Genomic DNA, 27,611 nt, shown 5'->3' with positions numbered 1-27,611 from the left:
CCCGGGATATGATATTTGGCCTGGGTGGAAGAGATTATCCTGCTTGCTTGTGTGGATTTCACAGCTCAACTGGCAAGGCATCCCTTCACTGACTAGACAGCTGTTTTTTTCCCTCGCTTTGACTACTTCAGGCAAAACAGATGAGCTTGGTGATTCAAACTCAGCCAAGGCAGTATAATAGAGGGGAACATTCCCTCTTAAAGGGAATTAATTCACTGGGAATGACAATGAGGACAAACGATGATAAACACAAGTGTCACTTTTTTAATCAGTGCTTTGAAACGCTGTTCTGGTATAATGCACTAACGAGTTAAATATTGTATCTTCTGTTGGTCAGTGGTCGGCTATTTAAGTAAAACCTGCTTGAATGATAGCAAAATTGTAAAAACAGATATGATTATCAAATATATTGCACATAACTTTTACGCTAACAAGGACAAACAGTGTTACTGATGTACAGCACATGAACCAAGCTTATCATCCAATGGCAGGCCACCTGCAGATCTGGCACTGCAGTTTGAGTCCAGCCAGTAGCACCAAAATGCGAGACAGAAAAAAACTGTAGCTCCAGCACACATTGCCTCTAGGTGGCGCGTGTGTTAACATCCCCATAGACTGCCATTAAAAAACAGTTTGCAAAACTGTGACAGGACACGTTGAACTAAAAACGAAGTTTATATATTTACAAAACTCTTCTAGATCCCACAAAAGCAATTTCTAGTTTTCTCATGCAGTCATCGCCATATGTGCAATGCTTTTAAAATGACAGTAATTTCATAAATCCTTGTTGATGTACCCAATGCTAATATTAGAGCTAGCTTTACCTAACCAGCCTATTGTTAGCCTAGCCACCACTGACAGTCTGACTACTCCACAACAGAAATTTAAAGCCAACTAACTAAAAAATACACAACAATGTGTGTATGTATTCCATAACAAGTAACAAGCCAATTTCACGGGGCGATTAAAGTATTCAAGACCAAATTAATAACCAAATGTTTTGGGGGGGGGTTTGTTGTTTTTTATTTAAGAAAAATTAGATCCACTTAGTCCTCAATCGACATCATCCCTCTCTAATAGCAGTTCTTGAATGAACATATTTTGATTTTCTAAACAAAAAATTTGAGATTTCAAGATGCTCTAATCTTGTTAAATTTCAGTGAAAACTAATCTAAATCATATGTTGTAAATTCACATCAAAAGGAGCCCGCAGTCTTAAATTTACTGCTATGGCTTAAGTTTAAAATATTGATAACCAAAAAAAAACAGAAAATTTTCTTCAACACATGATAGAAACAATTTCTGCTCTTCAAGGAGACACTCCAACCAACTAGCCTACCTGAGCAATCTGTTAAGAGAAGGAGGACGTGAAGTTAGGAAAGAGCAGGCTTCAATTAATTTATCACATCTGACCATGCCTGGCTGTAGCAGAAACACAGAACACCATGCTGTTAGTTTATGGCATAAAAAGGCTGGCTTTGTTGCCGGATGTGGGAAAAACATCCAATAGACTCTAAAAAAAGCACAGGAAGGAAACTGGGGGTGGGGTGGCAGTGAGTAGCAATGGGGGTGTGGTGGTGGAGAGTGGGAGTGAGAAAGGAATGTTCTCTTCACTCTCTTTCTCCTTCTTGTTATCATGCATACGCACACATAATAACCCCACTTTCTCACTAACAGCTATGAAAAGAATGCAGCATCACAGCTTTTCTCTGTCAGTCAGCTCGGTATGGTCTTAAGTGCTGCACACAGTAATGCTCATTTTTTGGAGAGACTGACACAGTGGAAAATTGATGGAGATGACTCGAATAATTATTGATTAACACTAATAATTAATAATTGATTAATAATTGTGAGGCAGCACTTGACCTAACACATATGCCTCCTTGTGCCAGATATAATCTAATATGCAGTGTTTGTTTTAAGGGTCCACTTCACTAGAATATGATTAATCAAAGTTCATTGTGGGCCAACCAGCAGACCACGTGTATGATTTGCCCTAAGTTTGCCCTATTCTAAATGCTTCCACATGTTTTATAAAGATATTGTGCCTTATTTGGATTTACTCCACCCGCTTAAAAGAAGCACCCATGTAGTTATAGGATTCACTTGCTTAATTGCTGTAAGACTCATTCCCATCTTCTGGAGGCTACATTCACCAAGTGGCTTTACCAGATGGATTAAACGTACTTTGTAATTTTTCAGGAGTGAAGAAAAGGGATAAAACTCAAAGGAGCAAAAATAACAGTTTAGGAAAATTAGGAATCCTGTCTATAATAGTGTGAGCCTTTCAAGGAGAGAAGGAAGGAGAAAAAATAAAGGCCGTGCAGAGACAGTCGGAGTCCCCTCATTCAGTTTCTCATTTTTACTATGGTTTCCTTTCTCTTTACTTTAAGCTTAAAATGTACATTCAAGACCTTACTGTCAAAGTGACGACAACAACAATTAAAATGTACACATTTGAAAAAGATAGTATTCATTAACATGGGTTCCATTTTTCTGGTTACTCCGGGTATTTGTCTAAACTTCTGGATCCCTGTCTCAAACAGCTGACATCAATGTGCCAACCACACGTCAAGACTGTTAATATCTGCTCAACGCTTTCAGTGTGAGACGGCATGTTTCTGCTCATTTCCCCTTCGTGTAATCCTGTCATGGTAGGAAAACAGATTTCTCTCACTCGTCATGCAAAGAGCTCAGAGCGTTTAAATTGTAAAACATTATGCATGTTTCATTACATTTCAGAATCGGACGTTTCTGGAATTGGGTTTGATCATCTTTCCCCACTGAACTTTTGTGATATACCTGCCAGTGAAGCAAAGCTACAGTAAGCGAGGACTCACACCCAATGGGAGTTTGCCTTGAATTAGAGGAATTAGCTGCTGGCCAATCAAAATCCGGCACTATTACATCTGTAGGTTCGGATTTTCTTCTGATATGCAAACAATGTTAACAGCTGTTGAATTCATTTTAAGACAAACAGTATCAAAATCATTACAATCAAAATCATCACATCAGTGAGTAGACAGCTGTCCAATATATGCCACAATCAACACAGGCTGAAATTAGTCCACCAAACCACACAGCGCCTCTGTCACCGTAGGCCTGCTTCCTGTTAAAACCAAATTGCAGATGATTCGACAGGGCAGATAAAGACCAGAGATCCTCCCCTGGTTCCACCTCCTGTGTGTGCTGTAGATGCAACAGCAGTGTCTGTGTGCCTCTCGGCAAGGTGGAGAGAGAGCAGGCGCCGGGGCATAGCTCAGCACTGTGACACCTCACCACAGCACAGCACTAACACAAACATTCCAGCTGCCACTTCTCAGCCTTATTGGCAGAGCCGAGGCAAGAAACAAGACCATCTATGTTCCTCCTCTAGACCCATACCTGATGCTCCAGACAGCCTGGTCGAGCAGTCTGTAACAACTGAACTGGGATTTGACAGTTGTGGGATTTTAAAGACAGATACAGCACCAATACATATATTTTCTAAGCAATTGATAAACAGAATATCGTGATTGATATTCAATTACTTTAAATCTGACCATGTCCACACCTAAAAATGACAAGGATTTAGTAGTTCCCTGAGATTTCATCTGAGATCATCAGAGCATCGCTACAACGACGTCAGACTAAGCAAAAAATATGAGGTCAGACGATCTGACAGCTAACAGGCCAAAACAATTTGGCTGGATTATCTACTATCGTACAATGGATGATAATAATAACAACAATAATAATAATGTGATGAGTAATATTTGTATTGTTTGCCTTTTGTTTTCCCCCAAATAAGTTCGCAAAGCTGGGGGTTTGTTTAAAATCCGTCATGTTTCTTTCCCAGTCTGAGTCCTTCTTAGCAATTTTGTCACATTCACATATCTGCAATGACTTCGGCGAGAACAATATTACCAAAAGAAACTGTGGAAGCAATAGCCAACACTATGAAAATAAGATCTGAAACATAATAAACTGGAAAAATCCTTGAAAGTCTGCACTGAAACCCAAACTAATTGCATGGTTTAAATTGGCTGGCAGCTCCATGAGGCAGGGTGATGCAGCGGTGCCGTCCACGACGCTACGAGATATAATCCTGCCACACTGCTCTGCAATGATTTAACTAGTCAGCTATCTAAAAAGAGAAAATACCAAATCCCTGAATCCCTATCAAGCTGACAGCACTGAAATGATCTGATATTTAATAACACACCAATAAAGGCTCAGTATGTTGGATTAACTCTAATTCAAGTGCTCATGTTAAAAGATAGGACAGCATTCACCTGGTGTATTGTTGTCACTGCTGAGAAACTAGAGGAAAAAAACTGCAATAGTGCATACTTTATTCAACATTATTTCAGACATGCAAACATTGACTGTGTCAACTATGTTTGTGACTTTCACATTTCATATATTTCACATCTATAATATTCCCCCAAGGGCAACTGTAGCAAAGAACAGAACATTACCACGATGCAAATGGAGTTGAACTATGACTTTGACCCCAGAGCACAGGAGCGGGAGGGAGAGGGAGCGAGGAGAAGAAAAAGTGAATGCTTGTGCCTCTTTTCAGCACTCCGCAACTCTGGAGCCTGGGAACTTCAGCAGCTTGGCCGGGCTCTGAGAAATATCCTGAGCTGTAATGTAAACACGTCTGAACTCTGATCTAGCGTGGCCCTCTCCTCCCCCTCCCAGTTTAACCCAGCATTCTGTGGAGGGGTTTGCCAGTGACATCAGGAGCCCACTTTCTCATTTCCTGAGCGGGGTAATGACCCTGGGGAGAATAGGCTGTTTGAAGTCCTGCAAATAAAGCTGCTTTGCTCTGAACCCAATTGTTCCTCAGCAGAAGAGCGAGATGGTTGACTGCATTCGGACTTCAAATGGTTTTGTCTGATAAATATACCCCGTTATAAACCTATAAATCCATGTAAATCTGGAGTAAAGAATTCAACAAAGTGAAGACAGAGTCATTAGGTTAATATGGTAACACATAAGCCGGCATCCACACCCAGTTCTCCAGCGGCAACCGTGATAATCAGATCTGTTTACAACAGCAGCTACAAGTCTGGGGCACTCTGACATATCAGGTGGCTGATTGTCAGATAAGCATGAGAACAGTTATAGATAAGCTCCAGTTTATCCAAACATCACACAACTGTCAGTTCTAAAGCAAAACCTTCACAGCTGTCAAGGTGGTGCACAATATGCACAATATGCATGCTGAAAATGACCAGAAACCAGCGTTACTGGGTTAAAACAGTGTCAAGGCCGAGTCGTAAACAAGGCAGCAAAGTGCCACTCGTCTTTCATTTTCCATGCAATTTCTCCCCTCAGTTCACCTTCCATGTACCGCACATAAAACACACCTGAACATGCTTGTTCCCACAGGGTTCCAGTTTCAGCACTGGGTAGCAGAGCACTTGTGGAAAGACACTCCAAGACACTGCCCTCCACTCCCCCACACCTCCCACCCCTCCCTTCCCTCTTTTTCCTCACACACAATCCTGCCCTCTCTTCAATTAAGTCAAGCAGGAAAAACCTGACAAACCTCAAAGAGCTCTCTCAGCAGAAGAAATTGCACCAGGCATGAACGGATACCTCTACAAGGCCCCTCTGAATATACAGATGTACATAAACATGGCCCTTTCTTACTAAGTGACTGCCTCAAGTTTCACATATTTTTTGTCTAAATTCCAGATGATGAAAGCCATGAAAAAACATGTTTCCTCAGTCAAATGGATTTAATAGCTATGATGGAGGACTAATATATTAGTCATACTAAAATCCACCATTGCCTTCAGTGGCACAAATGAGATTTTTTTGTCTTGAGGTCCGCATAATACTCAAAATTCAAACAAGTGCTGGCAACAACGGGAAGCATGCTGAAAGCACAAATCAACAACAAAAGGATACAGTGGGGACTCTCTAATCCAAACCTCTTGGGAATGGAGGTATTTCAAACCAGTGAAATGTTCACTTGGATGAAACACCGAAAAAGTGGGGTAACTCATATTCAGAACATGAAAGTATCCACGCATACTCACAAGAGTCTATTGCAGAGTCTAATTTGCAGTTGTAGAATCAACAAGGACATATTTTAACTCATTTTCATATTTGGTGAACTTCATCAGATTGCAGGCTAGAGTTTTAGATGAAAATCATACACAAATGTAAAGCTCTGCCTAACATATTTTCTTATTGACCATGAGATCAGTAGAACAGATTAATTGTGCAGAGGTACAAAATATCAGAAAAGACTTAAAAATGCCCATTACAGCTTCTTTGACTGTGCCTTCAAATTGCTTGTGTTTGACAAACAGTCCAAAATCATAAAATATGACATTTTCTCTAACTTATATGTAACTTTCTATTTCATTTTTGCCTGATAAATGACTTAAACAATTATCAAAATTGCCATAGACTAATTTACTGTTGACCTACTATATGATCGATGTATAAATTCTAGATACATCACATTATACTTGTTTTCTTTTTTTATCATGTTAGATTAAACAATGCCAATCACAGACTTGTGCATGACCTTTGATTTATCACTACACTGAGTAGAAATGAGCACACTGGACACACAAAAACAGCACAACCTGCAGCACCAGGGAGGAGATGTTGCAAGGTTGCTGCTGATGGTGTATTTTCTACAATCTTAACATGGTTTTTGAAGGTAAAGCTGTTGCCTTGCGAGCTCTGCTAGAGGCCACAGATCACAGTCAGGGACAGCAACCAGATGTCTATGGAGGAAAGGCTTTTAAGCCAGGACAGGCAGTTGTTCCAGTTCAACTATGGGCTAAATTTACCCTAAGGCCGGGCGGGTGTATACCTCATGCAGCAGAGCAGACCAGAACAGGCCTACCTGGACTGTTGGAGGCCTATGTTCCTCTGAGCATGTACACACTTATATTGTATCATCCCTTGAAGACTGAGGATGAGATGGGTCTACTACACGATTTCAGCAGCACTCTTCAAAGACAGATACAGCCTCCCCATAAGCTGCTGAATAAAACATGAGGTGTGTGCGGCAGGATGGGCTTGTGTGTGTGTGCCTGTGTGTGTGCCTGTGTGTGTGTGTGTGTGTGTGTGTGTGTGTGTGTGTGTGTGTGACATGGGTGGGAGGGTGGTTGAGTGGGGGAGTGGGAAGAGGGGAGAAGGATGAGGGGGTTTTTAAGACACCACTACAAGACATACCGTATAACAGATGATCCGTGAATGCCTTTGATTTGACACACATCTTCACTGCCCTGCTGTCTTCCCTCATTCACATGTTCTTCTTTGTCTTCTTAGTTTGTGTTATTTTTTTGTGAGTGTTGTTAGTGGGATGGAACTTGTTAACAAAATCTAAATTAGTCCAGAAAAGAATGCAAGTGTGCTCATTTCAGGAGGAGTAGGCAATGCAAATCTTGCCAGGTACAGAGATGTCCCAGATTCACGGAGCACTATTTCGAACACGTTGCTACTGCTTCTGCATGACACCACATTTGCTGAGCCTTGACTTTTCAAGACAGATTATATTGGGTTTACTTTTTTTTTCTTCCGAAATGACATTAAATGTAGTCATCCTTGCAAAATATGATAATGTTTTTACATGAATAGAATCAACTTCCACAGATTTCTTCTAAAAGTGGTCACAAAAAAATGCAAGTCTTCTTAATTTAACAGCTAACTAACAAGACCTTTAAGTTATCTGATATTTTTCTGTTCTCCATCATTGGCTGATATAACTTACACTGAACTCATGAAAGTTTTTACTGTACATGCACCCAGTGCCTCACTGGTCTTTTCTGGGAAAAATCCACTGGTGCACAGGAAGTGATACATGTTTTCTGGCATTAACAACATTGTTAAGAACTGGGTAGTCAGCAACAGCTACCAAGGCTGGACAAACAAGGAAAAAAAAAAAATCACACTGCACAGTTTAATCTCCTGGAGGCAGCGAGAAACAGCGCTACAACAACTGCTTAGCACTGAAGATGTGCTAAAAATAAAAAATAAAAAAATCTCTTGGGCAACCACTTAAAATTTCATTTTACTTACTCGGACATCATCATACTAGAATTTACATTTTGTTGAAGATCATGACTTATGCCATCGTGACATTGAATAATATTAAAAGCTGCAGTTTATAAGATGATATAAGAAATACAGTCCCTCTAATATCTTCAGTAAACGTAGTCATTAACTCAAAGGGATTGAAAAATAAAGCCCCGTTGAGAAATGTCAGTCATCAGTGAACTTTGTTTTGTGCCACTTACAAATCTGATGTCTGGGTTGGTTACCAGCAGAGAAGCTTGTTGAGGCTTGTACCCTGCGCTCCCTTGAGGAAAGAGCAATCGTGATCACAAAATGTATATGTAGCTAAGTTGTTTAGAATGCATGTGCGCTGATGTTATCATAAAACTATGTTTACTGGGGGATAGAGACGTTCATTTCATGCACCATTTAGCCAGAAGATGATACAGTAGCTATTAACTAAGTCAAGATCAACATACAGCCCAAACAGATGTCCTCCAGAGGCAGTAATTTCCTGAAAACTGACAAGCTACAGCCTTAGCCTTGTGTGCAACATTAACCTACTACTTCCCTCATCCCTAAAGACAAGCTGTGCTTATGTAGATCTACTTGGTGCTAAAAATTTATGAACTGCTCTCAGATAGGACTGTGGAATGTCCAGAACATAATGTTACATGGGCGTACCTTTTATAACATCAGGCAGTAAATCTGACGGCTGGTGTGTATCACTAAGAAGCTGCTGTCATGTTTGTCTAAGCAAAATGTAATGATGAATCCTTCGGTTTTTGTGGTGCCAATCAAAAGACACAACATAGGAATTAAGTTAGGAACATAGTCATGATATCCACCTATGAGACATGCCTGAAATGAACCTGGAAATACTTGAGAAAATGTCATTTAAGGTCTCCTAACTTCAGTCACATTCCATAGCGTACTTTACTACCATGCCAGCTGGTATCATTCTGTTAAATTAAATCCTTCGTAGATGGTGAATGGGGGATAATGCATTTATATTGGCACAAAGTAAATAACTACTCAAATCTTTCAATCTGATAAGTTTGCATCATTTGCAAAGAAGTATGTATTCTACATTTCAGTGTTTTTTGTTGCAAAAACTCACATTTAAATAATAGACGGCATTTTAAAAATACATACTGCCACAGAAAATGTACCACACACAAGTAGAATTGGATTGATTGTAGCTGTGTTTAAACCATATCTTGGAATGAGCGCTAATCCCAAATGCTAGAAGGAGGAGATTAACAGATGGCTTTACTACAGTATATGGAGGCCTATCTTAATGTCTTTTAATCAGAGCACTATGAGATGCTCGGCTCATCTCACAGCTACATTCTACACAATGAGACAAGCTTAATCACATCAGGCTTACAGTGCAGTCGTGCTGTCAATAAACAGAACCCGCAGCAATTCCTGTCCTCACTATAGCAGACTTAAAGTAAGTCAGCATTCAGACCAACTGACAGCCAGCTACTCCTAAAAGAAAAACTTCAGCCTTCCCATGACAACATGGAAGTGATCTGTGGGATGAACATGGATCTTTGCTGTATCCACAGGGTTGAGTAAAGCTGCGAGCTTCACTGTGGGTGGCCCCCACGGACCTGGGCTAATTGTTTCACATCACAGCCGAGCCTGGCTCAGATCAGACCACCGGCAGCTCTGATTCAGGCAGTTCAACAGCCAAACAGGGTATGCCAGGAAGCACTTACAGTGCACACCCCACCCCACACTCATACTCGTGCACACACTATTCTTCATCCATCATACGTGACCACAAGAGAGTACAATGAGTCTTTTTCTCCATGCTATTTGAGTAAGCTGACAATCTACTGGTCAGCTGGTAGTTATCGTTACCTCAGCGACGATGAATTAAGACGTGCGATTGTTCTGTTTCATTGTCAGCATTCGCGTCATGGTAGCTGAACAAAATGTGCTTGGAATGCCATTACACATTTGCACAAAAATTATACTATGAGAGGACAATGCTCGACCTTTTAAAGCTCAATGTGATGACTTTTTGTTGTAAAACATTTAATTAGCTTTTAGCTTCTCATTTGGCTACAGAATTGTCTATTTTCGTCTATGGTGTGCCAGACAGTACACTGGCAGAAAAGTGTGGTGTAAATAAATTAAATTATATTCATTATATTAAAAAACGTCTAATTAATAAATGTTATAACAATTGTGATTCTGCATGCTTGTTTGTGGGTATTTTCTGTTTTCCTCTCCTGTTAATAATCTTGCAACCTCTCAGATTTATCTAGTGAACCTTTGCAGGGGTCCTGAATCCCAAGTTGGCAACATCTGATCTATCATCAAAATCAAAAGCACGACCGACAGCAGTTCCAAATTTTGACCTTTTGTTCAAGATCCTGTAAGTGCCATTGTGCCTTTATTGGGTCGCTCACAGTAGATAGTGACAGGAAACACAAAGAGAGAGAGGAGGGTGGCATGAAGACAAAGTTCTTAGCCAGATTCAAACAGGGGACACAGCAGTTTTACGGTCTGTGTTTTAGACCACTAGATGACCAGGTTGCCTCCTGCTCCTGCTTTTTACAAAGCTGCTGCCATGTGGTGGACACAGTCACAAGTGGGAAAACACAGCAAGTCATTACAGTACATCAGCATACAGAGCACTTTCTCTATGAGCGTATGCTGCACTAAGTCTGTAGTTCCCAGATCTGTCACTAGAACAAGACTGGGAAATAACAAAATCCTCCCAGAGCACACAGGACTGTTAATCACCAGGCATCCCTCGCCTACTGCTTTTTCAAGGCCTGTTTGACTTAAAGTAAACATGTGCAGGAAATGTATTCAGTGGCTCTAAACATTTATATGGGGGCCTTGTGCTTCAAACAGTTTCATGGCCAGCACATCTTTCAAGAAGGTGCTTAGTGAGCCATTTGTTAAACGCATGATAATAGGGCATGACAATGCATGGCATGCTACATGCAGCAAGGCTGTATCACTGTTTGTTAAGCCTTTAGTTTGTGTACTCACTATCTGTAACGTTGATAGACAATGTGAGATGGTTGCTGGATCCTGATCTGATGAAACTGAATGTCTGTACATTGTAATACAGGGCCAGTGTTTTGTAAGCTCTACTCTGACCTATTTCTGCGCTGAATGCATTCACTGATACAGGTACGGAGGGAAAGATTAAAATACTGGTTGTGAAAAAACATGATCTAAAATGTGAATATCCAAAAGCTTTCCATGAGTTCATGCAAGCATTATGGAAAATCATTTTCTGAGTCGTTGGATAAGTACGCTCTCATCCCTTTTTCCCAATTTCTCCAATTTCATCTAAAAGAATATCCTTTGTTAATCTGGTCTCAATGAGCACCGTTGTTAAGTGCTGCTCACTCTGCACTCCCAGCCAGTCATAATCCATTGTGTTGTTTGCCCCTCACTTGGTGTACATTTTCCATCGCAAATTCCAATGTGAACAGTCAATAACGTGCACAGATGTGGCCATTGTAGAAGCCTTACTTTTTAATTCAGAAGAATGCAGTATGGTGAAGCACCACTGCACCCCAGGAAATACTTGAAACACAAGTTGCATTCTCTTCGTAGCCAGAGATTATTCAAAAGATATTTCACGTTGTTGATGGCAAGTGTTATTAGTAGACACTTTACTCATTTTGAATAAGAAACTCTCTGCAGTATTAATGCTGGATGGATGAAGTGTAAATGCATTAAGGGGGATTTCTGCCACGGCTGCTGTTCTGCTTCATCCAATCATCACGAGTTGTGAAAAACATATTAACCTCAGGCTTGATAAAAACATGTGCGCCAGGACTTTATTTCCTCCTCACAATCTCGCTGCACTCATCAGTTTTATGTAGAACACGCTTCTCCAGAGTCAACATCAGTAAAAATGAAACGGTACGTGATAATGATGTTCCCTGACCTCTTTTAGACAGTCAATATAATCCATGATGTTGTTCTGTCTTGCCTCTCGTCATGTTCCACAGCTGTACTGCACTTTATATTAGTACTATAAGTCATGGAAAATCCACTTTTCTTGTATGTGAAAGCCTTGATGAAAGCATAAACTAATACAACTGCATGACATGCAGTAGAGGCTATCCTCTGCCCAATTCCAGTGATGACAATAAATGAACTGACAGAACAATCATTGCTCCCTTTTTATGGCTTTACTGGAAAAATTACACATTGTTTATTTTTCCATCCAGCATCTCAAGCAAATCTAGAGCAGGAACATCTGCAAGCTTTCACCCTGCTGACATTATGCTGAAACACTGCTTGGGAAATAGTTCATAGTCTTGATGCTGAACTCCCTCATGCACAATGAAAGAAAACAACAAAATAAATCTCACATCTCACTGGCTGTGCCCTTAACAGATGCCATACAGGAAGTCAGTCCTATCAGCATTAGGCACACAGAAAGCCCTGTTGTGTTTCACAGTTGAGTTTGCAAGGCGCTGTTGTTCAGGGACAACACGCAAACTATACTGTCCTTTCTCAATATCCTTTACAATGAGGGTTCTCAAAATGTGCAAAATGAGCATTGAAATTCCTCAAAATAAGATTCTCCAGTTCTTTACTAAATACAGGATCCCTCAGAAACAAATTAAATGACTCTTGTTAAGAAACCCTCTTCAGTGACAGGTAACATCCTCTTGAGAATTTGTAAATCTATGTGACACATAAAGGAAACTGAATTATCCGTAAGCCTACTGCAAAATGAGATAATGGTGCATATTAAATGGGTTAAACAAGCCACAGAATGCATCTGCTTCCCTCTGTTTGGATCAGCTGCACTGAGATGCTGACATGGTTTGCACTAAATGCACAACATCCCAACATGGCCCAATGACCCCAAAACGATTTCCTCTGAATGGATTGCTTTGTAAACAAGCTTTGTGATCCTGTATCATTCAGTCTACTTCAATGGCCCCTATAATTAGCAAAATCAGGAACCTAGAGTTTACTACTCTCGTTTTAAGACATTTCCTTGCTTTTTGTGCCATTTGGTCTGGATTTGTTTGCCCTGTCGGGCCCTGACAACTGTTTGTTCATCAAGTGCCACAGCAGAGTAATTTAACATTTTTTTGAGTAATACGTATAAAAGCATTACTTAAGACATGATCACAGCTCTCAGTTGACCAGCAGAGTGACACACTGCTCAGATACATGCATCTTGCACGATCTGAGTTTTGATGTCCTGTAAGTTTGAGCAGAACTTAGGAAACTGATCATCATCACAGGCAACAGCATCACCACCATACTCATCATCACCACCACCATGATAATCATAATCACCATGGTGTCATCGTTACCACGAACTTTATCACAGTCACAATCATCACTCATGATCACCACCATCACCGAGGACCCCACAAAACTTACCGCTATGCGCGTGGAAATCTTCTGCTCGCCCTCTGAGCCCTTCTGCTCTCCGTTGGCTCTACTGTACTCTGGAGGCTGCTGGATTGATCCTCGGCTGCCCTTTGCCTTTCGGTTCCCAGGCCCCTGTTGGACTATGTTGAGCAGGTGAAGCGTATTTTCGTGCTCCCGGTCCGAGCTCTCGGCCTGACCCCTCTGGTAGCGGTTCTCGCAGGTGGAGTGGTGCCTCCTGCACAGCTCTATGCGGGCGCGCAAACGCTCCACTATGGCGTTGTGCAGTTGTGGCACCGCGGAGCCCCTGGAGGTGGCCACCACCGGCCCGTTGCCGACCCCACCGGGCATAGTTCCTAAACCGACACCCAGCATGGGTACGAATGCCCCTGCAGCGGACTGAGCAGGGGTCGCTTCTCCCATGCCCGCAGGTCCCCGACAAGTTTACTGAGACTGAGGTCCACTGAGGTTATAATGGACCACAGTACGGGCATTGAAGAAAACAAAACGTAAGGACTCAGCTATGATCCCATGTGGACAGAAAAGACTAGCCTACACTGCGCGCAGAAAGTCACTTGAGAGAAAGACGATGCAGCCTATGATATGTGTTGAAATATGTGCTGCACAATGATCTCGTCGAGCCGACAGGACATGTTATAGTGATGTAAAAGATTAAAAACACTTACCTATAAAGTAAGATAAGGTCAGTATAAACTCACACTCAGAGGCATTAAAAAGCCCTAGTGTGCCAGAATCTTATTAATGATTTCTTCCTAAGGGGTGTTATTATGTCAGCTTCTAATTAAAACTAATATGATTTACAAACATGAAAGACTCGTGGATTCACAGCTGGAATGAATCTGGAATGAATCCGCTCTTGCTTAACGACTCGACCTCTGCTCACAGATAAATTATATTCAATATGAATCCCTTGGATGATCCGAAACCATAGCACGCACAACTTCAGTTTCATCGATGGGTACATCCCTGGCACATTGTCAGCTTACTTTACCTCAAATGTGCCACACTTATTAAATAGTCTGAAGAAGAAAAGCGCAAGACCGCCAACTAGAAATTCAAAGTGAGCGACTGGCCACCCAAAATAAGGAGAATCTACAAACAAAATCCGCTAAACTTCAAGACTCACGGCGTTTTTGTTTGGAAATGAGTCCTTTCTCTCAGTCTTTCTCTCTTCATCCGGATAAGAATGATCTGGTTGCAAGCTGTAAGTCAAAAACCACGCAGCCGAGGCGCAGGAAGCCGTTGCATAAACCGATTGAGACCCGTCTCACATAGTCCATTGACAATCGTTTGTCCGTGTGGTGCACTGAGGCAACAGCGGAACTACAATACACAGACCCTCATTGTATGAACATTCCTCTTTTGACATGATCCACTCATATGGATGCAGCGGAGTCCACATGCACACTCTAGTGGAGTGAAGGGTGAACTGTCCTTCAAGGCAAGGACGCTGGCAGGAGAGAGGAAGGATCTCGTTAAAGTTTCTTAAATATGACACTAATGTTGCTTTCACAGAAAGTAGAAGAAAATGAAGATGAGGTATTTGTGGTTGTAAAGATGCTGTTTGAGATCTCTTAATAAATGTCACTGGTTGTGTTTAATAGTTTGCTCATACTTTACTAGAAGGCCATAGGGGTTTACAGCTGGTGTGCATGTGGTTTCTAGAATAACAGCAAAATCACAGTCATTAACTGGAATAACACACGTAATACAAACTCAGTTAGTTCGACTGGAAGTCCTAAAACTGTGGCCAGAGGGTGTCAATACATCAGATTGGCCTGTACATACATAATCTCTAAAGAGTGGACAGCCAAACTATGAGCTCAGAAAGCTTCAGTTTGGTTGGAGTAAAGCTGGCTGTCAAATTCTTACACAGACAAATTAATAATAAGACTGCAAATATGTTGCGGCCTTGTCAGCATGCCACTCAAGTTACACATTAAAACACTTAACAAACACAAATATAAAGCATGCTGACACATTAACTGACACGTACAACCTCCTACAGCCAGAAAGACACATGTCCCTCGAATCCTTGTGAACAAGAAGACAAACCAAACGAGCCATTGATATTTGCTCAAATGAGCTAACTGCCTCCCGATATGCTCGCATACATGCTGTCCAAATGAGGTCCCCCATGTCCTGGAAGCTGGGGTGGGGGGGCTGCTGTGCCTGAAATCTAACTGTAAATCCTTTTGTCACCTTTTTTATTTACAATGGAATCAAAAGAGAATTCAGGCAGTTTTGCCTCAATTTTACAATCTCGAGGTAATTCACTGAAACACTCATTCATCACCTGTTAATTTGACATGAGATTAATGGGTGATTGCAGACTTGCCCATATGATGAAGACGCACACTGGATGCTAGCGCAGTAAGAGTTACAGCTACAGACAGACAATCACACTGACATTCACAGAGACAGGATGTATGATTTTGTAAAGCAGAAGGAAACTGAAGCACCCACAAGAAAACCACACAAACATGACGGGAGATTATGCAAAGTTACACACAAGAGCCAAAGCAGATAACAAAAAAAAGTAAGGCTTTGGCAGTGAATGAGCCATTAAGTGTGTGGATATCCACATTGAGTGTGTGGATGGCAGAAAGTGTTGAAACTGTTCAGGTAACTGTTATAGAAAGTGTTGTGTGGTTATGTTTATGTTACGTGGATAGTTTGCTTTAAGTTTGCCTGTTTTTCACTCTGTGGTTTCTCATGCTAACATTAGCTCTGACTACATAGCCAGGTTAAGTCTCATAATTAAGAGACAAGTCAGTTGTTATCCTCCATGTTTCACATTCAGCATTTTGTATGATAGATTCATTCAGCTTGTGTGAAATTCCATCCCACTGCTACCTACTGAGAGTTAGTTTCTTTTTACTAACCGGGCTTGGATTTCTTTTAATTACATGAGTAATGTGGATTAGTCTCCTGTTTAGGACCACACCTGCCCTCCCACTCACCTGCATTGTGCCATGCTGTTAAGACTGTAAGCAACTGTGCCTACCTACCTAATAATGCTACTGTGCTCACCAACCTACTGATTCTGCAGTTATGGGACAATCTCTTGGCACATTCAAACCACCCTGCTGAGCTGGAAGTGGACAGACACCTAAATCATTAGCTACTGATAGTCTTGAGGTAACCTTTCACTAACTAAGCCTCCGGCTCACATCTGACTGAACGCAATGCGATAGGCAGCCACTTGCTTGCTGTTAGAACACAGTGTCAAGGCTTTGACTTAATCATAGTTGTTGGGTTCACCCCTTGTTTAGTCCAAGAGATTCATAAGATTATCATCATCATGAACACATGAGCATGGCAATGGGTGTTGCTCTAAAGACAGCCTGCAGCAATACAAAAGAACACTTTAAATTCATTATTCATAGCAGGGTTCCCGCAGAACACTCTGCTGGTAAATAACTGTGCAAAAATTCAAGTTTTAGTCATTTCAGCAACAAGCTCAGTGATTCTTTCTTTCTTTCTTTCTTTCTTTCTTTCTTTCTTTCTTTCTTTCTTTCTTTCTTTCTTTCTTTCTTTCTTTCTTTCTTTCTTTCTTTCTTTCTTTCTTTTTCACAACTCTGACAGTAGTCTAAGTGGAAAACAGGTTAAAATGCTGAGGTACTGCTAACAACAAATACGAATGAATTTAGGAGGGCTGTGCATACGGATCAAGATTTGACAATGACAGATAATCCATAATTACTGTTGTGATGCTGCCCATAGCAGGAGCAGACCAACATAAGGGCTAATCTTGGTCTTTAAGCAGACACTGGCCAGTGGTATCACTCATTTCCAGGGGAGAGGGACTACAGTCTGCAAGTTAAAGTAAAAACATATTCTTTTCATTGCACATTTTATTTTTTCACTGCCCCTCCAGGCAGTTAGTCAACTGATCTGCCATTAGGATCTTGGCTGAAATTTTTGGCCGATTAGTCAGTTTTGTTGGGGGAAATGGCATATTAGTCATTGGTCATTACTGGAAAATGAACAAAGAACAAACAGCAATAACCTTCATTTTAAGTACAGGAGTTTAAGAGATCCTGGAGAAACAAATTCTTATTTCTAAACAAATTTATTTATTAATAATAATTTAAGTGGATCATTTTCAGATTTGGGCAAAAATGCAGTTTTGGTCACCTTTCCAGTGTATTAAGAATGAAATTTTGGGGGAAGCACTGCATATTGTAAGTTTTTGGTGTCATGTATCAGCTTTCAAAAACTCATATTGGTCGAACTGTCAACTTGAGCAAAACTATATTGTCATCTGGTGCTTTACTGATGCCCATGGATGCAGCTGCTGTCATACACAACAGGGGGCAGCAGACATTCAACTTTGTGCATACAGAGAAATTAAGAAAGAATATGTGGGTGAGAGACCAGTAATGGCTGCCAGAAAACAGTGTTTTGGTTTATATTTAAGAGCAACCTTAACACCAGACTTTCACTTCTTGATTTATTCTATGTCCACAGTTTAAGTCTACCATAATACAGGAATAACAAAGTCTTGTATTCTTGTGTATCCCAAATGAACTGTACCACATTACCATCACACTGGCATCGTTTGTCATATTGCTTCACAAAATCAAGACATTTTGCATACATCAATGTTAGTAGAGAGAGGGTTTCCTTGTTTGGCTGTTGTTGTTTTTTCCTTGTACAACTATCAACTGCAAAACGCACAATAAATTAATAAATTAACACACAAGCAATCTGCAAATGGTTTACAGTAGTAGCAATAACAGTGGTTAAAAAAATGATCTCTACTAGTACAGTACGTCAACCCAGTGACAGACTGACAGTAGATCTGAGCAGTGTTTTCAATCTCGCCCAGTCAGGCTGTCATTTAAAATACTACAACTCACAATCTACCACAACACATACACAGCTTTTCTGCTTACAATGGGTCTCTCTAGATAATAAATTACACATCCATTTCACTTCAGAGACTGACAGGGAGACAGACTTTTCTTCAGTTTTTTTCATTCCTCTCTCGCTCTTGCTCTTTGTGAATCACAGTTCACTTGGGAAGGGCTTTGCCAGTACAACTCAAACTGCCACCCTCCCCGTTTCATGTATAGATCATAAAATTTGGGAATTTAAAAAGGAATAAAATACACATTGTAACAAACTTAGCTTAATTTAGCCTGACCCCGTCCTTGAGAATATCACTTGCTTACACTTATCAGTAGAAAATAATGTTAAAAAAATACAAAAAGCAGTAAAAATGGTAGAAAAACATTAAGAAGTAAATCTTAATGAAATAATCAATAATACCATCTAACATTGCATGGCCACACTATCCATATTAAGATCAAATAGCAATTCACCCTTCAGTGGTCCCAGCCCACAATGAAATACTGGACTTAAGTTGAACTAGAAACTGATCATTCAGTTGTCCTAAATACCATATGGCTCTTACTCGCACAATATCGTGAATAGTGAAATTTCTCCAAGGCAAAATTTACAGTCGAAACTGAAATCAAAATATAAGGCAAATTAAACAAATAGAAGAGTTTAGGAAATTAAGAAACCATTCTTTCCTCAACTATTCTTAAGTGACTGTAATCACTGGGAAATCTTCATTGTGGCAGGTTGCCTTTGCAAGAAAAGCACGATGTGACGTTACTGTAGTGCACTTATTGTCTCGGACAAGTGCATCAAATTTCTAACAGTCAACACGATGCACTGCAAATATGTCATTCTATTAATAATTTACATACAGGAAACAATTACTCTTCAGAGACATAGCTGTAGTGTGTGGCATATCAAACACCAGAGACATACATCAGTGAACAGTTGAATTCCAGAAAACATAAATATGCTATTCTCCTTCTGCTTAGCTTGTATTTATGGTCTCTAGAGAGACAGAGACGGAGAAAGAGGGAGAGAGACAGAAAGAGAGGATATCTGTACTCCCTGGAAAGTACACCTCCTGCTTTAATTTTACTTCCTCTCGCTCAATTTTCTTGGTCAGTGCACATTTACAATGAAATGTATTAGAATATTACCTGAACTGAATTGACCACCAAAGTCAAACCTACAAAGATACAAGATGCTTCTTTTCATTCTTCATTCTGTACATTTGGACGGTACTGACTTTGTACCTGCATTGAAATAATTGGCCTGCCAACCAGCCTGACAGCTTTTAAATACATTTTGGGCTCATATTTAATTGAAACTGAGGAAACAGCCATGTACAGTTATCACTGGGGCTTCTGACACAGGCCTTTTACGTGTTTGTAAGGCTGTATTTTTTCCGCCTCCTCTTACCAGACATGCACTGCTAAGCTGAAATGATTGCCCGCAGTGAAAATAATCTCTTCATTGCTTCTGCAAGACTCAGCACATATGATAGATTGAAGTGAAAAGAGAGAGTCTGCCTGCATGCCAAGACTGGAGTGCATCTTGGCATTCCTGAGATCAGTAAGCATACTCTCACAGTATATTAATATGGTTATCGACCAGTTAGCCTCCGCTACTCTTCCAAATGCCAGCAATTGGGTAAATTGCCTGCTAGATGCAAAAAAAAGTGTGATTGTTGCAGAGGGGGTAAGTGAGACAGCTTTGATGAAACTTGCAATTTATAAAGGACGGATTGATGAGTAAGGATGATATTTTCATACACGTTATCAATTGTCCATACAGTGTTCTAACAGTCTGCATGAAGAGCTTTGGCAGGGCGCTTCACCTGTATGGCCTGATATCCTGCATGTTAGCAGTGCATTGCAGTAAAAATCATCACAGAGAACAGGCATAGGATAAGTTATGGCTATTGTCCAAATATTTCAGTCTCAAACAAGCCCATCCAGTAATCATAGTAATGATAGAAACATGATACTGGAGATGCTAGACTCAAGATTGGAATTTTTTTTTTTTTTTTGTACAGGTCAGTGTCAGGACTTGACCCCCTTGGCAGGTTCAGTAGACTGCCGCACATCGGTCCACTCCTGCATAGTGCTTTGCAGTGCCTGGGTCTTCTCCTTGTCAACTTGCACATAGTCCACCTTCTCATCAGAGGTAACAGAGGATGTAGAGGGCTGTGGAGAGATACATAAGGCTGGAGTGAGATTCTGGCCTGATGAAAGACTGCACCGTGGTGGAAATAAGAACAAACACTCTTACAAATTACATCTACAAAATCATCTGTTTACTTTTCTGTGTGGGCTGGGTGACCCAGGTTGGAAGTCCAGTGCTAGGTAGTCCACGTTGCCACACTTCCTGGGAGCTGGGCTGCTGGTGCCACTCACGGCTGGGGAGGTAGACGCTGGGTTCTGCTAATGGGGACAGGACGGAGGTTTCACTCACACAGGGTGCAATGAGTAAGCGTAGCACGCAAACAAGTGGATCATTAAAACAAAGAACACAATGTGCTCTCCTAATCGCCCCTCCAGCTATTGGGACTCACCATAGCCACATAATTCTCCTCACTGTCTGCAGAGTCGGTGCTGGTGATGCTTTGTGTAGAAATGGGTCGACAATGCTGGGAGGACATGGAGTTCATAGCAGGCCTGAAGCAAAGCAGACAGGACTGTGAGTGCTTCTACCTTCTGACCTCAGGCAGAAACGAAATACAGCACCAATCTGTATCATCAAACTGTGTGTGCATGAGTGGCCTTGGGTAACCTAGCTTGAATGATTTATATGAGACTCACATGGGCCGTGTCCAGGACATAGTGACTGGGCTCTTAAATGGCAGCTCATCAATGATCCCATTGTTTTTCAAATCAAGAGGTGTTGGCTTCGCTGTGGAACACAAGACCAGACACTGTCAACAAAAGTCACTGTCTTTGCAAAAACAATTAACAATGCAGAGTCTGTGGCTGATCTGAAGCCAAAAATGGCAATTAAAAGAAAAGAAAACCAACACTTTTAGATCAGTGAGACCTTTGCTGCCAAAAACTCACATTTCCTGTTAGGTTTGAGGTTGCGGTTGATGGGTGGTGGTGTGACATCACTGAGACGGCTGGGCCGGTGACAGAGGGAGGCGCTGCTCCCCTTACGGGTAGGTAACGTTGCAGAGAATCCTGGGAAATCAAAGTGATGGGGCCCAGGGCTCATAGGGATGTAGATATTCTTAGGACTGTCAGCCTGGGCAGCGCTGAGTGGCGAGGAGCCAGGATTCATGGGCACGTAGTTGTCATCTGAGTTTCCACTGTCTGAGCGAGTCAGAGGGGCTTTGGTTCTCTGGTGTCAAAAGAGACAGAAGGCACATGACTCTTTCAAACTCACTGGGCTCAACACTGCAGGAAAACTGCAACAGTCAACTGGAGCAGATATAGAAGAAATGCATTTTCTATCTCTGCGGTTTATGATTTTGCACTGACTGTATGAGTCTGAGGAGGGATTGTGGTTAAATGGAGAGAGTGACTCACCAGGTAGGAGCTGAACCCATCATTGACAGACTCCACAGACTGGTCTGAGTTGTTGAAATGGATGGGACGGTGATGGCTGTTAGTTTCAAAGGAGGAGCCTGTGGAGGGAGGCAAGGGGAGAAATCAATATTTACCACTGCCATAAACTCTACAAGGAAGTGCTCCTCAAGTGAAATAGTACAATGCCAATGCTATAGTACATGATTCAAATATTGTGTGATAATCACTGTAATAGAGGCGAATTTAGACAAAAATGCCCGACATATCAAGGAGTGAACTCTTGTTTCTAATGAAACAAACAGAACTCGAGTGACATTTCATTAAATGCTTCACTGGGTTATAATTAGTCTTTACAGCACAGGTGTGTGGACAGCCTGTAGCCTCACTAACAAGGGTCACAGGTCAGTTCTTGTCAGCAGCTATACGAAGCCTGGGCATGGGCTTTGCAAAGCAGAGAACACAGCATAATAAGAGGCAGTGCATTGTGTCTGCAACTGTTTTTTTTTTTGTTGTTGTTTTTTTCCATTGCTTATCAGCCTGGAACGAGGCATTCTGGAGCAGGCTGTATGGCTTGAATTTCATTAGCGTCTCAACAGAACAGTGTCTGCTCGACTGGCCTGTTTGTTTCTGCTCAGCTGCTAGCGTTAAATCAGTAAAATGAGAGACAGAGGAGGACGGAATGAGTGAGAGACAGAGGGGGAGGAAGAGGAGGCACAAAGTCACTGCAGCACCACAGCAGAATGGACTGATCAAGTCAGGCTTGCATTTCAAAAACAGAAAACAGGTGAAATGTGTGATTTCAACAGAGTCAACTGAGCAGTTAAAGCACTAATTGAATTCCTTGTACCTCTGTGCAGCCTGATGTTCTCGACAGCAGGGAGAGTATTCCTGCGTGGGATAACTGACACCGCAGACGTCATCTCTCCATTCTGGCTACCTACTGATTGGGGACTCCCCCACTGCCCCTCTGACCCCTGGCTAGGTTTTGGGGGTCTGGGAGGAGGAGCACAGGAGGACTCAGAGCTGGAGGGTGTCAAAGCATTATGATTCTTATCAAAGGTCCGGGGGATCTGGTAGAAGGAGCCAGGTGTCGTAGGAAGGTCGTAATTGTCAGGTGGACGGTCGTTGCTGTGCATAGTGGCGAGGGCATTGCACGGCGTTTTGAAGGTGTAGACCTCCTCGTTCTCCAGCTCAGGCTCACCCAGGCTGCTGTGAGGCGGTGCCTCGGAGCTGTAACCTCGTGGAAGCACGTAACAGGCCTCCTGGGGGGAGGCATCATGCACTGGTAACTGGTGTTTCCCTGACTTGGGCAGGCTGTAGAAGCCGTGCAACTGAGCACCCATGCCATCCAGACAGTGTGAAAAGCCATGGGAGAGTTTCTGAACCGCAGAGTCGCTCCCCACAAATAGATTGCTTCGTGTGGCTTGGGAGAAACTGGCACTCCTGAAACATGGACAAAGACATACACATATACACATATGAAGTATTTATTGTGGCCACATTTGTCAGTGTCTAAATGTTCCCTAAAAACAGACTGTCTCATTCCTATGCCAGCCCATCTCAAACAATAGCAATAATTACAATTTTATAGCAGAATTTCATACAAATTCCAATGTAATTGCCCAAACAACCACTAGATGGCACTGTAGCTCTTCAGAGGAAACTCTATATGCCTCAGCACACATTTAAAAAACACATCTCGCCATCAATGCCTGAGCCCATTTATGCAGCGATAGCATGTGCATTATATTTGTTTTTTTGCATTTCCTTGAAAAGCTGATTTGTTTACACGTTTTCAGCATGCTGACAGGGACAGGACATCCATGTTAAGAGGGAGACTACTATGACTTTCCCACAGTTTTTCAGCCTCAGTTAGGCACCCAAGGGACATGCCTCATTTATTCTGGCTCCTTTGTAGGGCTTGACCTTGAGTGCCAACTAGAGCAGCCTTACAGCTCAGACATTTCAAGCCAGTTAGTTGACCAATGGTCCGACTTAGTTGGCCGATGCAAAGATAAGATATTGTCAATGAGTCGTTTCGTTATGCCTGTGCTAATCTCTCTCAAGATTCTGTGCATTTGTGTTAGCTACGCTGCAGGTTTCTAATGGTTGTGCTCCATCTTGATTATAAATCTAACAATTTTAAATGAGTAATGCATCAAAGTAATGCAATTAATATTGACACAACATTTTGCTCTGTCTGACTCCATTTCTTTTTAATGTCAGATGGCACACTGCGTTTCATCAATTCTTCTTCTGTCTCCTCCGAATTTCAATCATCAATCAATAATTTTGTTCATCACTCTGCCTTCCATCATTGTGGCTGCACGGGGGCTTTTAACATAGATTAATTCATTCCACTGGTCATCAGACCAGTGGAGTTTCTTTCTGACATGAATCATACCCCGCCACATGATGCCTGTCTTAATTAGCAGACCCACAGAGCAGAAGCTGGTGAGGGAGTGACAGAAATCTTTGCATAAAGCTGATGAGATGGATTGTGAGGTTTGATTTCCTGGGTTTCGCAGAGGTCCAACACAACAGATTTATGTGCAAATCGTGTGGCTGAGAGGGCAGTTCTACCCTGTGTGAGTCTAAACCTATAGGAGTGATGAATTGCAGTCTCAACCTCATTGATCATCTACTGTGCCGGCTATCTGCTGAATGGCATCATTATTAAAGCAGCCTTTTGATTCTTGGAAGCGGGCAGGATGGCAGCAGGAGGTGAGGTGAATGTTAATGGAAAACTCAGGAGTGCATTTAATATAAACACTTGGTCCTTTTGTTCTCTGGCTTAGCATATCGCTGAGGTAGGCGTACACGTCCACATACATACAGTCCCTTAAGCTTTAAAACCAATTGACTTGTGCATGTTTGGTTGTTTTTATGTTTAAATGACTGATTGGCTGATTGTTTTAACACTAGTCTGCTTTGTGGCAACATTGGATTTACAAGATTTTATAATGAGATGAAATACCTTTATTTTTCCGGTACTCAAGGCACAAAACAGACATTTCCATCTAATTGTTTTATCTTTAAATAATTATCAAAGTAAAATTAGGCACTCTGAATGAGAAAGTGAATCTGCCAGTATCTGCCATACTCACAGAAACACTTATTGACAATTATGTATTACTCACTTCAGGCTATTTTTAGAATATTCAATATCATTATTGATGATTGCATTTTCTCAATTGAAGCACTTATAAAATACATTATGATCTTTCTACATACATTATCACACACACATGCATATGCACATACACTCAAAGCAGATGGATAACCCCCCCCCCCCCCAACATTAGTTCTAACCATTAGGGGCTTTTAAACTGAGGAAGCGCCGTAAACCTGTATGTTGACCTGCATTAACAGATAACAGGAAACTGACACAGGACGCCTGAGGGTCATGACCTTTACCGTGCACTCTCTGTCTTCCTGCTCATGCACTGGTGGAGGAGGAGATAGTCCTGTGGTGCACTGTTGGACAGGGAGCTATGATGTGTGTGGCGCACAGGCACATCAAAGGTGAAGAGGACTGGCTGGCTGGAGTGGATGGGGGCAGAGGACTTGCGTTCTCCGGTCAGAGGAGCCATTGAGCTGGTGACATCTGCTCCGACAGAACGGGGCATATGGTGTAACCTGCCATCTGCAGACAGGAGAAACTGGAGTTATTGATCGTTTAACCTACAAAATGTCTTTTTTCTTTCCAAAAAAAAACATCTCAGCTTTGCCTTGAGAATTTATAAACAGTCTTCTGTAGAATGGACTTACTGTGCAATCCTAAGCTACAGAAAGTAACAATCAGCCTTATCACCATCCCTCAAACGTTTTCCTTTTGTTGTCACAATCCTTGATGTCAAAGGGCAGCAAGTAATTCATTTGAGGGTTTTAAGCCTTTACATGACCTCGCCTTGTATGGAGTCTTGTATTCAGTAGCTTTCAGTCTGCAGTCTGCTCTCTAATCAATACAGAAGAGGGATCTGTCTCACGGGAGGACAGAAAACTGTATCTTTCTGCTTTTTTGGGCTGCAGGGTGCGAGTGGTTCAACAGCACATGATCCAAGTTATCCTTTTGACCAAGGTCAATGTGCTTTGTTTGATTTTACTGAGTAAACCATTGTTTTGCACAGTGGGATTGTGTGGACAACAACATCTTACACTCATATTGTTTCTTTGTGACATCCCTGATATCTGCACTGAAAGGCTACAAAGAAAAGACAAATCCGAGATGGGGATGCTGCAAATAGACTAGGCAGGAGGCCAAAATGAGGAGGCGCACACTGAGCTGTGGGAGTAGAGAGTGGGCGGCCCACTGATCCATCGACCCATGGTGCTGTGTGCAGCACTAGCTGATGGGAGAGAGGAAAAAGCCTCCACTGAGCCTCTTTTGCTGATATTAATCTCTAACTTTCACTGTGCAGTAAATGCTAGGTTTTGCATGTGCCTATTTACGGAAGAAAAATGAGAAAAATGTCAAATTTAAGATGCAAGTCTTTACTGTGGATTAATTTAGGGATTATCTTTTGACTGATCAATTAATTGTTCAGTCTGTATAATGTAAAGAATTGTGAAAAATGCCCAACACAATGAGACTAAGATGAAGATATTCAATTTACAAAAATGTGGAACAGAAAAACAGTAAGTCTTCTCATCGCAACACCTAACTGCATTAAAACTAGTGATTTTCTGTCAAGCTACTAATTTATCAACGAACTATGCAAACTCTTAAACATCTTGAAAGGAACTTCTCACTTTTTTTTCCAACAGATGCACAAGCATTTTGCCAATCCTCCGTTGGCCTCCTCCTTTATCAGACCTTTACAAAGCATGCTAAGGACCGCACTGCCCTTTAAGAAGAGGGCAATGTTCTGTGAGTCATGGTGTGAGCTGACCACAGCCACTGTAAAAAACAAAAAAAAGCCCACAAATGTGGTGTGTGAGCATGTGTGTATGTATGTGGGATGGTTGGAGGGCGGGGGTATTCTGGAGCCCGGTTAGCTGAATGAGGTCACATCTATGCCTGAGGGGAAAAAGGCCTCTGCTGTAGGGTCTCCAGGCCAGTGGACTTCAGTGACATGCTCATGCCCACAGCCACACAGGCAGGGACTCCCCTCAATGATCCTCAATTACACCATTGTTCTGAGCCATTCCACTCTCCCTAGACTGGTTAGGCATCATCTCCTTTCTCCACAAAAAGCTTTGTAAAAGCTTTCATCCACTGTGGTGGGTACTAGGTCCACTAACATGGGTAGATATATTGATTTGTTGTAGAAAGACAGTACCTCCCCCCCACCAGAGCGCACAGCTGCATGGAAAAACACATGCTAGCCTGTTGACTGAAATGCTGAAAACACAACAGAAACTCTAATGTACAAAGTAAAAAGTAATCTCATTAATGAGCGTGTGTGTGTGTGTGTGTACAGGAGCATGTTTTTCTAATTTTGATTGACGGTCAGAATCAAAAGGAGAAGAAAGACGACTTGTCCAGTCTGCTGATGGAATAGCCTACATGGCTCATCACTGACACTAATGGGTCTGATGATGTATGTTACCACTGGGACGCAATTCCATCAAGTGAGTAGAACCACAACACAGAAATAGAGAAAAGAGCAGAAAAAAATAGAAAACCTTCCCCTACGTGCTTCTAGTAATATTCCCTCCACTGGCTAATGTACCGTGACACTCAATGTAAGGTGGTAAAATGTTTATTAACCAAAGTGACAAGTCATTTATCATCCTGCATCTTACAAAAAAAATAAAAAAATAAAAAAATAAAACTGGGAAGAGCTGGCACATGTAGAATAAAGGCTACTACAGTTT

At 41.6% G+C, this 27,611-nt stretch overlaps 2 protein-coding genes across 3 annotated transcripts in view; both read right to left on the bottom strand.

Moving 5' to 3' along the window:
* Nucleotides 1-14,814, bottom strand: part of maml2 (mastermind like transcriptional coactivator 2) — a 34,013-nt gene extending 19,199 nt beyond the window's left edge. The window contains exon 1 of the mRNA XM_070969825.1: nt 13,408-14,814. Within this exon, the coding sequence (XP_070825926.1) occupies nt 13,408-13,818 (411 nt within the window). The 5' untranslated portion in view covers nt 13,819-14,814. The remainder of the gene's footprint in view (nt 1-13,407) is intronic.
* A 3,044-nt stretch (nt 14,815-17,858) lies between these two features.
* gab2 (GRB2-associated binding protein 2) overlaps nt 17,859-27,611 on the bottom strand; it is a 33,791-nt gene continuing 24,038 nt past the window's right edge. Inside the window, exons 3-10 of one of the 2 annotated variants that reach the window (XM_070970954.1) lie at nt 25,209-25,437; nt 22,639-23,234; nt 21,792-21,889; nt 21,324-21,603; nt 21,072-21,162; nt 20,825-20,927; nt 20,571-20,693; nt 17,859-20,456 (exon numbers count right to left, since the gene is read on the bottom strand). In XM_070970954.1, coding sequence (XP_070827055.1) covers nt 20,313-20,456; nt 20,571-20,693; nt 20,825-20,927; nt 21,072-21,162; nt 21,324-21,603; nt 21,792-21,889; nt 22,639-23,234; nt 25,209-25,437 — 1,664 coding nt within the window. In that variant the 3' untranslated portion in view covers nt 17,859-20,312. The remainder of the gene's footprint in view (nt 20,457-20,570; nt 20,694-20,824; nt 20,928-21,071; nt 21,163-21,323; nt 21,604-21,791; nt 21,890-22,638; nt 23,235-25,208; nt 25,438-27,611) is intronic. The other variant, XM_070970955.1, reaches the window with a different exon arrangement.

Source organism: Chaetodon trifascialis, chromosome 9, assembly GCF_039877785.1.
Source record: "Chaetodon trifascialis isolate fChaTrf1 chromosome 9, fChaTrf1.hap1, whole genome shotgun sequence".
NCBI lineage: Eukaryota > Metazoa > Chordata > Actinopteri > Chaetodontiformes > Chaetodontidae > Chaetodon > Chaetodon trifascialis.
This window is presented reverse-complemented; position numbering and strand designations above follow the sequence as displayed.